Genomic DNA, 17,700 nt, shown 5'->3' on the forward strand with positions numbered 1-17,700 from the left:
AATTTTTTTCTAGAGTTGGTCTGTTGTTTTTATTGCAGTCCGCGTTGGTTTGACTCTTTTATGTCTATTTGTTTTTGTGTTAGATTGCAATTCATCGGTATCATTTTGTCTCAAACGGACTGTGCGCGTGTTGAAGCCATTTTCCAGTTTTGCCGTTTAGAGTTATCTACCCCTTATGACAAGTGACTGCGGGCATGACAACACGTAAACAGCTGTCAGGTTGACGTGCCGATTGTTTTGTCGACAGACGATATTGTTTACTCTTGGTCTAAGTGGTGGTAAGGCATCTGCAGCTTCTCTCGGTATACACGTCAGATAGCGCTCGTTGCATGATCAAACACGTTACAAGTTTTGACCGCCGTTTGTTTTGACAGTATGGCCGTGGTCACGTGGTTCTCCAAAAGGACATCACTCTTGTAATATGTCGCGTTCTCTGAGAAAAGCACTAGCTTTGTTCAGATGTGGGGTAGCTCCGCTTAGAATCGAAACTGGCCGTTACGTTGGTTGTGCTTTAACTGAAAGAATTTGGTTTTACTGTAAAGATTTTATTGAAGATGAGTGTCATGTTTTATTGCATTGTCCTTTGTATGCTAAGGAGCGATTGCAACTTTTATCTAAATGTACAAGTCTTTAAGATGTTTTTTTTTTAAATCTGGGGGATGTTGAAAAAGTTAGATATATTCTATCAAGTCCAGGTGTATCGTTTTTATCCGCCAAAACCTGCCTTCATATTCTTAAAAAGCGCACTGCAAAATTGTATACATCTTCTTAATGTAAATGGTACTCTTTTTTTTGTATTTGTAATATTCACATATTATACTCTGTATAGTTTTTTAGCTCAAGTGTCTCTCATAATTCCATATTGAATGGCTCAACTTTTTACGGTGATATTGTGTTTATGTACTTAGCTGTTTTTGTACCATGTTGAGGCGAGACGTAAATAAACATCTCTCTATCTATCTATCTATCTATCTCTAGACGAACTTATTTCGCGAAACTGGATAATGGCCTATTAAAGGGCATAGTTAACTGGACTTATACAAGGCGTGAGTTTAGTTTTACGCCGATTTTAGCAACATTCCAACTATATCACGGCGGGGTCACTAGAAGTAGGCTCCACAAGTTGCACCAATGTGGGCAATCGAACCCGGGTCTTGATCTTTATAAGGCTGAAGCATAGTTATAGTGGCATGTCATGTCATACTGATTATCCAGTCATAAAACGTCCACTAGAGGCGCGTTCTGATCAGTACCTTCTCTGACAAACCTTTTCGTGTCTCTCCTCTAAACCTCCATGGCACAGACTGAATAAACCTAGAGAAGAAGGGGGCGTTGGAGAATTTGTTTGATGCACCATGTTTTGGATATGGCTCCCCACACCATCCGTGCAGAACGCTTGATTCCACGTCGGTAGACACACATTTACAAATCGATATCAGTACGGTGTTGCAACATCGCAGACGTTGTCGTTGATGCAAACGTCTCAAAACCGTTTTTTTTTGATTAATTCCACCTCTCGCAGAAGATTCCTGATAGTTGGTTCCATAGCCTCCTCATGCCCTGCAGTCTCGGGGGGATGACGGTGACGGATGAAAGACCCGGATGTAGGATCTTTTTCAGGGGAGATGACTCTCGGTCTACCACTTCTCGTACGATTATTGATTGAATTGAGACTGGTATACCGATCCCATAAAAGATTATGCTCTAGTGTACGTTGAAATGACGGGTAAAACTGTAGACTGGTACTCCCCAGCTATCCTTTCCCATTGTATTGAGTTGTTCATGGATAAAGAAAATGAACATTTTCATTATCTGCGATGCGTTTCTGTTTTGGAAGAGTGTACAACTGATACCTGGACCCTAATATGTACTGACCAGTCACGTGACTGGTCAGCTCCAGTTATAACAATCACTCACCCAATGGCGTAGTTGCACACTTGGTAACGACTGTACTCGGCGTTTGTACAGTTGGCCTCCCCACACCCGATGCGGATGGCTCTGAACCCCACAACCTAAACACAGAAACGAAACAACAACGCTTAGTATGATTTGTCCAGTATTGAAATATGTTACGAACTGATCTAAGAAACTAATAATTTAATAAGGGCTGGCTATCGATATAGACCATAGAGATTATCGATAAATATAGCAGATGTAACTTTGAGCAAAAATGCCAAAAGTACCTGAAAGAAATTAATATAATTCATACCGCTGGTGAGTGGTCACAGGTTTTTGCATGGATTATTAACAAAACAGCGTCATGAACATAATTTTGAAGCGGACCATGAATAAAGTCTTAGATTTGTATATTGTGTGAGAAAATTAAAGCTTTTTTCTATCACAAAAGTTATGTACGATATTATCGATAACAATATTTTCGATAATCATTAATATTGTTCATGTCGACGATATTTCCGATTATCGATCATTTTAGGCAGCCCTAGATTTAATATTGTTTCAGGTCTCAAAAAGCAATATCCCAGTTATATTAATCGGGTCGTTAAATACATTTTTCTTTACAGCTGGCATTGGAAATGGCTCACAACGCAACACAATGGCGTAGTGATTCCACGCCTCGCCCAAATCTGAATTAACTCGTCTCTGAGAACGAGCTTTTGAGTGCTGGGGAAGTTTGTGGCCAGTGAATTGGGTTTGCCGTCGTTTTGAGCAGTATTTCAGTTATTTCACGACGTATCAAAATTCGACAGAAAGCCCACAGTGATAAAATTGTTACACTCTTACCCGTGAGCTGGCAAAACCTTGTAACATAATTAGAGCGAAGCCCGATTCGGACCAGTGATCATAGGCTCTGGGACGCCAAGGGGACACAACTCTGCACATCCAACTGTTGCGCCGTGGACTGATTGATTGAGGTTAGTTTTACGCCGCTCTTAGAAATATTCCAGCAATATCACGGCGGGGGACACCAGAAATGGGCTTCACATATTGTACCCATGTGGGGGAACGAAACCGGGTCTTCGGCGTGACGAGTCAACGATTTAACCACAACACTACCTCACCACCCCGTTGCGCCGTGGACGATGTGGCAACTACAAAGTCTGTACGGAGACGTTTCTGGCGCGGATCCTGACGGAGTTGATCAACGAAGAAACTTCATATTTCTACTTAACATAATCTCAAAATATTGTTCTATTCAAATATGTATGAGTTGATATCTTGCATGACTCATAAATAACGTCTAGCGCGAAGCTGCAACTACAGTTCTATTCTCGTGCAGGACCCGATGTGTCTGTGGTACTCAACATCTATACACAAACAACCTAGTTAGCACCCTCTGACTTATCTCACAATTGAGCCCCAATCTTAACCCTTTGGATCACATCTGGGACATGATTGGTCGTCGTGTGCAACAAAGGGAAGATGCTTTACACGAGGAATGGCGTAGACTGCCACTTCAGAGGATCAGGAGGCTGACAGAGGTATGAGGAGGAGAGTGCTGGCTGGCATACAGTCACATGGAGGTTACACTCGACCTTGAATCGTGTAAGACACGCAAAATGACATTTTGAATGTTCACATTCAGCAATAAATTCAACATTCAACATTCCAGAGTCATACTTGTACAAACATGGTTTTGCATGAAAATCAGTGTTTCTTTTTCAAAAACGAGCAATTATCGTCATAAAATCAACATGAATTCCAATCATTTTGTCACTTTTTTTTAGTCAAGGATCATACGGGTCAGAAAACGCATGTTTTTTCCATCCATGTTCACTACGAAAAGTTTTAAGTACGTGTTGAAAACATATCATGGCAAAAGTAGAGGGGGTGCTTAATTAAGGTCTTTGTGTATAGTTGATTACCACTGCCCTGACACTCCCCGACCATGCTGTTGGCCATGTCCATCTGACGGGTGTTTTTCAACCATTACGTAGTTTTTGTAAAAACAGAAATAGCTTGATTACCTGGGTGTAATGTCCGACAACCTTCCCCACTGTTGTGTTTCCGATGCCGTGCTCAAAATCATCCACCTCCTCGTGCCAGGCTTCTATTGCCTTGATAATACTGGCGTAGTTACCACCTATATTCTGTCCAATGTCCACTCCTGGCATAGCTGGAATAAAGAGTGAGTGAGTGTTTGGGTGAGTGTCTGCGTGAATGAGTGAGTGAGTTTCTATTTCACCCAAGGGACGCAACTCACGGCACAGCAAGTCCAGGTGCTTCTGACAACTAGGCTACCCGTGCAAGTGGCAAAGGACAAAGAACCATGTGGTCGATATCATGAACATGTAACCCTTCAACACTTTGTGGAGAAACCTCTCTTTAAATTCTATAAGTGACAATGAGGTAGTCTTGCAATCGTGTACAAAGCCCCTCCCTTGTGGCATTTGAGGTCAGATAGCGTGTACAATTTTATTTCTTGTTTTACGCATCCACCGGTCGTATATTTTCAAAAAGAAGGGAAAAGAAATAAAAATTGATTTTCTCCCGCTCAAAAAAATATAATCCTAATTTTTTATTGGCCCAAAATGTAAACTTACAAGTAAAGTATTTTAGATTGTTGTTTTTTTATTTTTTGGCCCCATATAAACTTCATAAATTGCCAAAAGTAAAATACTTTTAGTATTTAAAAGGAAATTAGTGGTACTTTCCCCCTACTGCCTTTAGAGTTTCTGAGGACAAAAATCCGTAAGCAAGAAATAAATTTGGTCTGGCCTCAAAAGGATTGGTTACTTTTTCTTTAGACCCTCTGTGTCATGTGGTGAACTAAAGGTCAGAAAATGGCCGGCCTTCCTCACTGATTCAGAGCATCACGATAGACAGCTAACACTCGGGGACATTCGTCACTACTCGCCCCTTTCCGTAGCATGTATTCGGATTGTCCCGGAATAACGGGTCACAAATAACAGAGGTGAGCACAGACTGCAGACATGTATTGTTAACCACCTACTTGCAAGAGACCTTGCCTCGTAATCGTCATGGTCTATAGTGCACTGACGGGCCCAACTGGCAGCAAACTCTGCTATATCGTCATCCCACACCTGCAACATGAACGTTCCTTACTACAATTAAATTTTGCGTTTTCTTCACAAATAAAATATATCTCCCCGTGAACTTACGAATGCCTGCATGGGGTGGTGAGGTAGCCTAGTGGTTAAAGCGTTCGCTCGTCTCACCGAGTCAGACTCGGGTTCGATTCCCCTCATGTGTGAAGCCCAGTTCTGTGTCCCCCGCTGTGATATTGCTGGAATATTGCTAAAAGCGGCGTAAAACTGAATTCACTGTTGAATAGATTATTTTTCATCGAAATTTCTCGATATTTTAATCATTTGTTTCTTTTTTCAAAGCAATGAGTATGCTTCTCGTTAAATCGATTATTTTTACATAATTTCAAATTTATTTCAAAAGCTAGAAATATCGAGCATTTTCTCATTACTTCGAACATTTCCTCGCTGCTTCGACTATTTTCAACCCGTGAAGATCCGGGGTAGAATAGGTCTTCAACAACCCATGCTGGCCACAAAAGGCGACTATGCTTGTCGTAAGAGGCGACTAACGGGATCAGGTGGTCAGGCTCACTGACTTGGTTGACACATGTCATCGGTTCCCAATTGCGCAGATCGATGCTCATGCTGTTGATCACTGGATTGTCTGGTCCAGACTCGATTATTTGCAGACCGCCGCCATATAGCTGGAATATTGCTTAACTCACTCACTCACTCAAGTTTCAATTATTGTCTCGAAATTTCGAGCATCTAAGTGACAAAGATGCCTACGTTTACCTATCAGTTCCTCTTGGCTGATCGATATAAGGATGCTGCACTATGAACAGCAACCCATGCCTGGTGTAAGAGGCGACTAACGGGACAAGCGTAGATCGATGTTTTAGATGTTGATCACTGGATTGTCTGGTTCAGACTTGATTATTTACAGCCCACCGCCATATAGCTGGAATAACGCTGAGTGTGACGTAGTCTGTCTCACAGTCCCTGAACCACAATATTTTACCTTAGCCCTCCCTGCAATGCTAAAACCCTAAATGAAGCAAGTCTAGATTTTCCCAGGTTCCCAACTCACTGGGCCTCTTTTTCATTTTTAATGGGTTTATTTGTTACTGTCAAAATTATATATATTCAGGGACTAACCGTTAATCTAAGTGTGGCGTTAAACACCAACCAACCATCTATTTACATCAATAAGACATGATATTCCAACCCCTAAACTGTTGAATGAATAAATGAATGTTGTTTACGGCCGCAGTCCGCACTGTTCTAGATACATCTAATTACTCACCAGCCTGACCATATTGGTTGCAGTTGGTGACACATTACTTCTGTAGCCGTTGTGCTTGTCCACTATGTCTTGTATGTCCGAATCTGACAGTGGAACTTCCGACCCTTTGTCCACTAGACACAGGGTGTAGTTGGCGTGGATGGCGAGGTAAGCGGCGTCACAGTCCTGTTCAGGGGGACAGAGGTTGGGGTTAATGGCGGTTTTTGTTGCAGGATCGAGTAGATTTAGTAATAAGTACTGTAAAAAACTGATATTTTGTGTTAACGTGAACACGGAGGTCAAGTCGTTCTGTCAGTCTCATCGCTCTGCAAAGTTGCGTCCCTTGGATGAGCCAGGCTGTGATTGTGGTTCTGAATCCCAGATTCGACCAGATAATACCCGTGTTCGTGGGTTTCACAAACAGTGATGAGCGTTTAGGACCTGCATCTTCAACACGGATTACGCAGATGACTAAAATAGTCCCCAGGTGAATACCAACGCTCCCTCCCTCACTCACTCACTCATTCAAACAGTCTTTCGGTACTCACCGCTTTCACCACTAAGTTTTGACTTGAGGACCCCGCTCCTGTGGCAAAGACAATAAATAACGTTGAAAATTATAACAAAGCCATTATATACACATGGACAGAAGTATCGCACCACCCTAATTATTTCTTAGTATCAATATGTTATCGTTAACAATCGCGGAAGAACTCAATCTAACTTACCATCTGGATAAACTGACCACAAGGAATAATGAAATGGCACGTCTAAACGGGAAAAAAATCGAAAAATTGTAGTTTTTCAGAGATTGAAGTAGATATGTCCAATCATTTGACTCGTTTTGTAGTACTGGGGCTCCTTTCACGAAGCAACCTTTACTAAGGTTAACCTTAACTCCCATTCTTTAACATTGCACTAAGGTTACCTTAGTGACATACGATCACCTTAGTGCTTTGTGAAAGGAGGCCCTGGTAACTATGGTCGTAAAACATTAACAGGTGCGTTCATTTTAAGATTACGGTATACAATCTTCAAGAAATCATATAAGTACACATGCATGATGTGACCTAGTATTGTCCACCATGAAGACTCGCCCTGTGTGCAGAGAATGGTCAAAGAAATGTGGTACAACAACCCTGTCTAGGATGTCAGTGATGTGCCTTGATGTATTTATGTCTGATCGTCATAAGGTCACTTTACAGTCACGTAACCCCAAAAAGAAATCAACTTTCGTCCAGTGTATGACCCCATGACCTCAAATTCCAGTGACGTCGAGCTTAACACAAGCTATAGTCTGATTGCAGTGAAAACGTACCGATGAATTTCACTTTAAACAAAAAGTAAATCGAATAAAGTGAAATCAAGATTGCGACTCCTCATAATTTACCTTGCCAATTGAACATTTAAATCTCAGAATTGTATTATACCCTTGCGACACTTCTTTCCAGACAAAATAGGGAGTAACTCAGTTGGTAAAATATTCCAAGTGTAACTTAATATATTGGTTGAAGATAAAGTACAAATGACTGTCCATTCCTGAAAAATAATTGGAGCGTTTAAACCAAAGAATGACGTCACAGATGTGGGTTTTTTCCGATGTATGGAGATCGATTTATGGAACGATATAAACGACACGTTTTTGTGCATTGTTAGGTGTTCTGGGAGCGATGAAATAATCACAAAAAATAGTTATCCTATTCATCAAACATTTTAACAATAGGCGATTGTTACGTATCTCATTAGTAACGTCTATTACTCATCCGTCGAGTCAGTCACATTCGATATTATTCTTTTGTGTAATCGGAGAGCGTTGAATATTTATGTATTTAACGACAGTTTAATGACCATCGTACAACTGACATACAACCAATATACTTGTAGTTTACATTATTTGGAATATAAAACCATAATTCTATTCATCAAGTACTTATTTATGTGTATGCAAGGTCAATGACCCACATATTAAGGTAGATACACAAGTTTTACAATAAGCAACAGGCAATATAAAGGTATAAAGGTTAATCTAATCGATGGAAATTTGAACATTGTTGCGTGTAACATATTCCACAAATACGTTGAATGTGTATTATTTCTTATTAGCCTTCAAGGATTATGCAAACATTTGAAATTATCAAATAGTTAATTTAACATAGTACAATCAGTCGCCGTTTATTATGTCGATAGATGACGCTGGTTCAAACTCGCTTGCCATACTTCTTTCCCTACAAAGTATGGAGTAATTCATTTGGTACATTCAACTGGTAAAATATAAGATACATATTCCAAGAGTAAATAATTGAAATGTTTGCTCAAGATAAAATAAATGACTGCCCATTCCTGAAAAAATATTGGAGCGTTTAATCAATAGAATGACGCCACAGATGTGCTTTTTTCGATATATGGAGATCGATTTATGGAATGATATAAACGACACGTTTTTTGTGCATTGTTAGGTGATCAGGGAGCAATGAAATAATCACATAAAACAGTTTTTCTATTCATCAAACATTTTAACAATAGGCTTTTGTCACGTATCTCATTGGTTAACGTCTATTACTCGCTCATCAGGTCAGTCACGTTCGATATTATTCTTTTGCGTAAACTAAAAGCATTGAATATTTGTGTAATTAACGACTGTTTAATTATCATGTACATTAGAAATACAGACTGGAGTTTACGTCAATTGGAAGATAAACCAATAATTGTATTCATTCATTTATTGTGTATGCAAGGCCAATGACCCAGATACAAAGGTAGATAATTATACACTTACCAATAGGAAACAAGACCATCAATATGGTCTCTGCCAATAAGAAACATATATATAAAAGAATGACATGACATTGTTAAAGATCACATAAACCCTAGGGGTAAAATACATAAATCACTAACTGGCATCGTTATAAATGAAACCCCGTCATTAAAACTACTCATTTCGACCTTTAATTGACTTAAATCGACCTTTTGACAACAGTGCACAATTCTCACCCGCGAACGAAATTTCAACCAATCAGAGCGGCGCGACTCTGTGACGTCATATGAGGAATAGCTTTGAGGGCCGATGCAGAATTCATCTACATTTTAGGGGTAAATTATCTTGTTTACAGGCTTGTATAAACCTGAAATCGTGACAATTGTTGTGGAAAATGAAAGCTATATGTTCTCACAATCTACTGTCATTTAATTTTGTCTCCTGCTTTGCCTAGTTTCCGAGTTACAACTTGTTTTCATAGACGCTTCTGTCACAATTGATTGGTGTCGTTAGGCCCTATTTGTATAATGACTGATCCAAATTGATCCCATTTCTGTGTTTTTTACCTCGATATTTAATCATGTCATGTAAAAATCTGTTTGTATTCTCAAAACAGTGTCGGCCCATAAGTTTTCACATGCAATACAGCAATTAATACTCTCTAGTTGTAACCCGTGTTAGGTGGTATAAACCTACACATGTTATTTGTCATCATTCACTTGATGGTCAGTTAATGAATTTATAACAGGTATAATTAGTGGTAACACACTTAGATTACCCGACAAAGGTTCCCATTTGGCATTTCTTGTGTCTGGAGTAAATATTCAACATTATAAACATCGATCAAAGGATTAACCGATAAGACGCTGATTGATTAATTACTTTTATCTTACACAGCGGAATTGTCAAAGGTAGTGTTTATGTATGTAGATTTACTAATCTATACTGAATACACTCTGCCGTGTCGGTGTCTGCGTAAAAACAACGTCCTTCTTTCAAAGGATTAACCGGCAATACATTGATTGATTGCCCATTATTGGCTAACTAAATTACTGTTTTTAATGAAAGGCGGACATTATGCAATTAGTTGCCAGGTGTGCTATCTTGGGTGACCAATGAGACTATACACCAATACCTGAAAAGATTTATCACTTTTCGTATATTAAACTGTTAAAAGACACATCATTTGGAACAGTTTTGTGGATATTGATGGATACATTCCTCAAACAAGGTAATGGCCTGATATTGTTCCTATAACTTTAATCTGTTTTAATTTTAATATTTGCATTTTTTTTTATTCATTTGTCGTAGCATTCAACAGAATCATTGTTTTCGCCGTGAAGTGTAATGAGACAGACAACATACACTAGGGTGTGTGTGCGAATTATGATTCACATTGGCAAACTATAAAATGTCTAGATATTACAGTTCTGTTATAAATTCACTATAAGTATCAGCAGATCGTCAGCTTTTATTTAGTTTCAAAATGCATAAAAAGTATGATAATAAACTAATTAGGATTATAAGACCAAATATAAAGACGCACATTGACTAGTATCTACATACTGGTGAGTGGACATTAACCATGTGAATGTAGCAAGAAATTTATCGCGCAGTATTGTGACTTCGACCCCCACCTCGCTTCCGTGGAAGAAATCGTTATGTTATAAGTTGTGTCATGCAAAATCCTTTTGGTTATGATTCCAATACATATTTAACTACGAGTAGAAAGTAGTTTTGATTTTCTAGCAGTGAAAACAAACTATAATCTCATTAATTCTAACAGACTTTACGATTTTCAAAATGGCGGCGCCCTGTCGGGAACATCCGCCAGTCTGTGGATAAATGCTATTTAGGTTTGTTTTCACCGAGTTACAAAATCAAAACTACTTTCTACTAGTAATAAAATATGTATTTTATTGATAGCCAATAGGATTTTGCATGACTATAACGTATAACATAACAATTTCTCCTGGCAGCGAGGTGGTCAATCAATAATACTACTTACAATATTATTGTTACTTCGACCACAACCTCACTTCCGAGGAAGAAATCGTTATGTTACAAGTTGTGTTATGGAAAATCTTTATGGTCATCAATCATATACATATTTTACTATAACTAGTAAGTAGTTTTGATTCTTTAACTTCCGTGAAGCGATCTGAACACAAGTAAGATATCGTTTCAGGCTTCCACAACGCTCGCTTCGCACTCACAAACATAACCCATTTAGCACGAACTGCGGGGTCCTGTGGAAATCTGTGCATGGTGACACCATCACCCGACCCTAGGAGCAATTGACGACAAAGCAACGATTCGGCATGTCGTCGTTCATGTCGAGAAATCATCAAAATGATGAGCGTGCTACACACTTTCTATACAACTAACTGAAAATCGTTCCTCATATGACGTCACTGCAGTGCTCTGGCGACAGAGTTACGTAACCTGTCTGTGGTTTCGTTGGCGGGCGAGAGGGAAGCAGGCGACTTTTGGCCACTTTTAATCGCTCGGTATTAATTAACCACAAGTTTTTTAAAGAATAAATTTGGTGTTCCGCATAAGACTAACCACAAATCTTTCATATGTAATGGTTAAAAGAGTAACAAAAACAAAGTTTAGTGGTTCTTTAATACCCGTGTCCGATTCCCACATGGGTACAATGTGTGGAACCCATTTCTGTGTCCCCCGCCGTGATATTGCTGGAATATTGCTAGAATATTGCTCTCTCGCTAAGTTAACTGCAACGGAGGTTCGGCTTTCACAAACTGAAACTAAACATCTTTACCAATATGTATATAGTACTTCACATGGATGAAATAATATCCTGTAAACTATTAATATGTACTAGCTATTCCCAGCCGAGAATAGTGTTTTGCGAACATTCTCAATAATTCACAAACAACAAAACCTTTTGTTGAGCAAAATGTCATATAAGGTTTTCAAGTGAATGCTTTCTTTTTCCATGCAGTTTATACACTCCATATCCATGTTCAGGGCTCTGTGTATATTTTAATCCCCGTCACCAGGCATTTACAAAGTGCAGGCGATGATAGAATATTTGGGAACCGGGGGAATCGAAGACTTGAAGTATTTTTTCAAAATATTTTCAAAGGGAATATACTGTCACTGAGTAACAGTGGGAGTATTTTTGAGTCAAGAAATATACGCGTAACTGTTCATTCCCTTCAAAACAAATTTAAAGAATGGACAAATGCTCGGATATTCCTGGCTGCGTAATGTATGTACGACGCATCATTTAGCGTTGGAAGAATCGGCTTCAGGAGTGTTGTCGAAGATCGGCCCTCCGGTTGTATCAAAATATATATTACAAGATACATAGGGATGCTTAGAATGCGGAATGTCTTTGTGTATTAGGGTCAGTGGGGTAGCCCAGTGGTTAAAGCATTCGCTCGTCACGCCGAAGACCCGGGTTCGATTCCCCACTTGGGTACAAAGTGTGAAGCCAATTTCAGGTGTACCCCGCCGCGATATTGCTGGAATATTGCTAAAAGCGGCATAAAACCGAACTCACTCACCGTTTAGCAAAACGGTAATGCCAGGGAATAACCAGTCTCGATTATCCGCCGAAACAGTGAGTGAGTGACTTTAGTTTTACGCCGCTTTTAGCAATATTCCAGCAATATCACGGTGGGGGACACCAGAAATGGCTTCACACATTGTGCCCATGTTAGGAATCGAACCCGGGTCTTCGGCGTGACGAACGAACGCTTTAACCACTGGGCTACCCCACTGACCCTAATACACAAAGACATTCCGCATTCTAAGCATCTGGCTATATACACCTGTCAGTCGGGTTAACAAAGTACCTGATCAGATCTCAACTACCTGTTGTCGGATTATGATATATAACTTGGGTCTTCAGCGTAGCGAGCAAACACTTTAACTAATTGGCTACCAAACCGCCCCTCCGCCGAAACAGATTCATTTGAGCGACGTCACATGGAAACTTAAGGTGTTTAATGGGAGATTCAGAGTGAAACGACAAAACAGAAAATGTTCCACTCACCCCCACCTCCCTGTACCATCACAGAGCCAAGCAGCAGCAGCAGCAGAACAGTGAACATCATCATCGTCTTCATCGTCTTCGTCAACGTTGTGACAGCAACACATTTCCCCCCTTATATAGAGGCCTAGAGTGGCAGGCGATGATAAACGTGAATATTGCCCTCAACTAAGTGTTTCATGTGATCCGCGATCCCACAATAAGATATTAGAATTTATTGGTTTTGTGATGATGCTTTTACATATATCATACTGTCACTAATTGTCAAAATGCGAGGTGAATTCACATTTGAATGGCGTCCAATACAATCAAAGATGTACCGAAAGGAAATTAAATGATATCGGGACATCACGTGACCCACATCCGGTTAATTGGTGTATTCAAGTGTAAATTGTGGTTTATTGAGGTCGAATTTGATACGAGAGGGATATATCTTCCGTTTAAAACGTTTTGTAGTTCCACTGTAAGATTGGTGTTAGATTGACAGTTGGGAACTTCCTATATGAAACTGACACTATTAAAAAAATCAATGCGACATTGTTTTTATGTTCAATATTCCTTTTAATAAGAACAGCCGTGATGTGCCTGTATGTTCAATATGCATATTATTTAGTATTTATAAAAACAGAGGCTTATATAGTGATAAAAGGTGTTTTTCAAAGACGAACAGATACATATACTAACGCAAATCACATTCATAACAAAAGGGGCATTTAACGCCCCGCGAGCCTTGGGTGAGTGAGTGGACTGCCATGGGTTTATAACGTCACTGATGCATTTAACCCCGTAATATTGAATACTGGATATACGGATGTTTGGAACGCTGTGTGTTAATATACTACCCATCAAAAGTTTAGACTCACTAGTGCAAATGTAGCCACTTACTTCACTCAACTGTTCTAAACTAGATTTTGCAAAATATTCCGCACTGTTTAAAGGTACTGTTTACACATGAACTGATGCATTATAAAACAGATTCGTAACGTTGAAAAGATTATTGTCAAGAGTTCAATAAATGATTAAACTCAGTGAAAATTGGCGAATTCTTTACAAAACTTTACACCAAAACGCAGCTGTTCACATGCACGATATTTTCACATACTTTTCAGCAATTTCATGCATGACCCTCGTGCAGTTCATCTGCATAAAGTTTGCAGCTGGTTCCCCCAAGTTAGTGGAGAAATTCATCTTCGATGTAACCATATATATTTACATAACATATAGTGAGTGCTTTCAGTGAGTCTGAAATTTTGACGGGTAGTATATAAACATGTTGGGTGGATGGTTATTGGTTTAGGTTTTTCTATTTCTTTAAGATGATACTATCGCGCTTAACAGAACATGGTCCTATACAACGGTAGCGCGTCAAACCTTCATCCCGCCGTGGTGTCGTGGATAACGTGTTTGCCAGGAAAGGGGACTGGGTTCATGGTTCGATCCCCGGCAGGGTCATTCTAAAATTCGTTTACAGAAGCATCCGCGAAGATCCGGGTTAGAATTGGGATTCAGAAACCCATGCTTGCCGTAAGGGGCGACTAACGGGATCGGGTTGTCAGGATCGCTGACTTGGTTGACACATTTCATCGGTTCCCACTTGCGTAGACAACATGCTAAACTACAGTTTGGCTACTTCTTGTGGGGTACTTCTCGTCACTATAAAATCGGCATGAGTTCGGGCTTGAACAAACACTTACACAAACAATAATCATATAAATGTTACTGCACCCTACTCATGTGACCAAATATGTCGCATTTATGTTATACATACACACATCGGTGCATGTGGGCGCGCGCGCGCACACACACACACATATACATGTGTATGTGTATGTATATGTATGTATGTATGTATGAATGTGCCTGCGTGCGTGCATGCGTGTGGTATGTATACATTGTGGATGGATGGATGTAGTGTATATGTAGTGCAGGAGTGTGTTTATTGGGTCGTTTCAATTATTTGACTTTAGTCTAAATAGAAACAAATGGAAGCAATGCCCATGACTATTATATGTTTCGCTAATAACTGTATTATCGTATGTGATTGATACTTTGATCAAATCAATACTCAATACTATGACAAATGATTTTCATCACTGAGACACACATATTTGTCATTGAGTAGCTGTTTTCATTAATTGTTTCCTTTCCGACTACTAAATGCTGAGATAGAAATACTTCTTCCTGATAAAATCAGTAGATATTACATTTCACACCATAAGGATCAACAGGCAACTTTTGCTGTTATTTTTCATCACATTGATCCAAGATATTTGTTTTCAGATACATTTAAGTGGGTGAGTTTAGTTTTACACTGCTTATAGCAATATTCCAGAAATATCACAGTGGTGGACATCAGAAATGGGCTTCACACATTCTACCCATGTGGTGAAGTTATTGCTGATGCTATGGCCCTTCATGGAATCCATTTCAAGGGCATTATTGATTGATTATTGATTAGAACCTTTAATGACAAAGTGATTTGAATTGGCACAATGAACTATAAAACTCCAGTGGAGTCATCCCATTGTTTTTACAGGGCCTTGTCTAAAAAGAATAACTTCATGACAGGGACTTTCGACAAAATATCAATCAATCAGAAAGATATTGATTGGAAACATGGGTAACACCTGTAAAGAGGGTTTGGTGTGAATACACACTACCTATGATCAAATGTAATTGTATTCTGTAGCAAAATATGTAACTGGCAACATTTAAAATAAATCAAACTTCACATATGCAATATTTGGATTATAAGTAAAGGACATATTCTACTTCTCATTTGGTTTGACTATCTGGGATTTGAAAGTACACTCTCTGAATGAGGCACTTTATCACCCAGATAAGTATTGGTACTTGACAAAGAAAGTGTAATCCATATACTGTATTGTTTATGCAGAGCTACAGATAACTTTTTAGGTCATTGAGTTATGTACTCGCTTGTGTTCATCTCAATTTGGTATCCTTATTTTAATTTGAGTAACCAAATAAATTGTACTCACCTCACAAAACTCAGTTGGGTATTTTGCCATTTTTCATTAACTTTAAAAATATAATAAAGTTTGAATGTTAGTGTTTGTTTATTTATATTTGATCTGTAATATGAGAAACTATAAGGACTTTCATGTCCTGAAATAGAACCTCTCAGTATACCTCAGTTATTTTATCTATCCACCGGTACAAAAGCAAAGATTTGACATTTTTGTGTGTACCCATGTAAGATCAAATTTATTGAGTATTTACAAAAATTCAAGCGTACTTGTACGCAATAGACTTAATAGGAATTGAGTTTTCACATACAAATTTGTATAATTTACACAGATACACGGCTTATCTGTACCTCTGGTATATGTTAGAGTTTGAAGTGTTTCGATGTTTCCTAAATTTGTATTTTGCTACTGAACACAGTCTACATGACAACATTACAATACTGTATGCAGAAAGATGTAACAGGTAATATTTCAGTGGTATCAGAAATGCAGCCTTCCAACATCGTGAATCACAAGGCTACAGAGATGCTGAAAGATCACAATGCCTTCAAGAGTCTCTTGTTAAGTATTTGAACACTCAATACAAATAACATTCATTCCATAAGTTTCAGAGAAAGTGTGTTGAAAAACATATAATTGTTGATGAATGTTGCTGACAATATTTAGTTTAATGTCAGGTAAAACAGTTACCTACAAGTTTGTTTGAGAATGTGAACACTTTGGATACAAAAATGCCCTTTTATCACCTTTATGTACTCAACTAAACCCTAAGAGTCGTGCTTTATCCTTAACATCCCCATTTTTCGTGGATTAAGGAGCCAGCATTTCCAATTCTACCTTCCCCCAATATTGTGTTAAGAAAAAAGTATTTTTTGGAATACTATTTTATTTCTTACCTCAATGGTTTTCAGACACACATTATTTTTCAGAATAATTACTCTGTGTCAAGTGAAAAAAAATATTGAGTTTTGTGACAATCGAGGGTAAATGATTTTTCGAAGCAGCTTGCCATGACCCTCTTATCATTTGGGGGGGCCATAGTTAGTTGGTGTTTCCAAAACACACCGATCTACACACAATAACCAACATACTATTGTACTGACAACTGTTTATTGTTGCAAAGTTGTTTCAAACACAAACATAACAATGATCATGACAGTGAGACAAATATAAAACAAAGTAATATATCTCACATCACACATCCAGTCATTCATATATACCCCACAATTGTAACAAGCTGGTCATACTTTACATCCTTTTTGTTTGATAAAAAATTGTGTTCATTCACTGATGCTAGTCATTCCCCACCCTCAATGCCACTGTTATACTGGTTCCATCAATCTCCTGGTCGCGGGTGGTGGTAGGTCAGTATAGTTTTACGCCATTATGGGCAATATTCCAGCAATATCACAGCGGGACACACTAGAAATGGACTTCACACATTTCACCAATGTGGGGAATCAAACCCATGTCTTCGGCGTGATGAGTGAACGCTACATCGACTAGGCTACCCCATCGCCACAGCAGTAGTCATGAAAAAATCGCCCCAGTCATGAAAAAATAAACAGTTTAGGATAAAATATAAAGTCCTTTTTATTTTGTCTTTTCAGGAAAGGTCATTAAAAATGTAAAAAGACATATGTCATCCAAAATACGGCAAGCATTAGGGGAAGGGAATTATTTTCTGTCCATTATTTCAG

General features: G+C 38.8%; 1 protein-coding gene across 2 annotated transcripts in view; it reads right to left on the reverse strand.

Annotated features, from left to right (window-relative positions):
- Nucleotides 1-13,079, reverse strand: part of LOC124282079 (cysteine-rich venom protein TEL1-like) — a 50,256-nt gene extending 37,177 nt beyond the window's left edge. For both annotated transcript variants that reach the window (XM_046718048.1, XM_046718047.1), the window contains exons 1-6: nt 13,017-13,079; nt 6,783-6,820; nt 6,256-6,420; nt 4,913-5,003; nt 3,927-4,075; nt 1,918-2,012 (exon numbers count right to left, since the gene is read on the reverse strand). In XM_046718048.1, the coding sequence (XP_046574004.1) occupies nt 1,918-2,012; nt 3,927-4,075; nt 4,913-5,003; nt 6,256-6,420; nt 6,783-6,820; nt 13,017-13,077 (599 nt within the window). In that variant the 5' untranslated portion in view covers nt 13,078-13,079. The remainder of the gene's footprint in view (nt 1-1,917; nt 2,013-3,926; nt 4,076-4,912; nt 5,004-6,255; nt 6,421-6,782; nt 6,821-13,016) is intronic.
- Between the last annotated feature and the right edge of the window lie 4,621 nt (nt 13,080-17,700).

This window comes from Haliotis rubra, unplaced genomic scaffold, assembly GCF_003918875.1.
Source record: "Haliotis rubra isolate DU_JTF1 unplaced genomic scaffold, ASM391887v1 Scf292, whole genome shotgun sequence".
NCBI lineage: Eukaryota > Metazoa > Mollusca > Gastropoda > Lepetellida > Haliotidae > Haliotis > Haliotis rubra.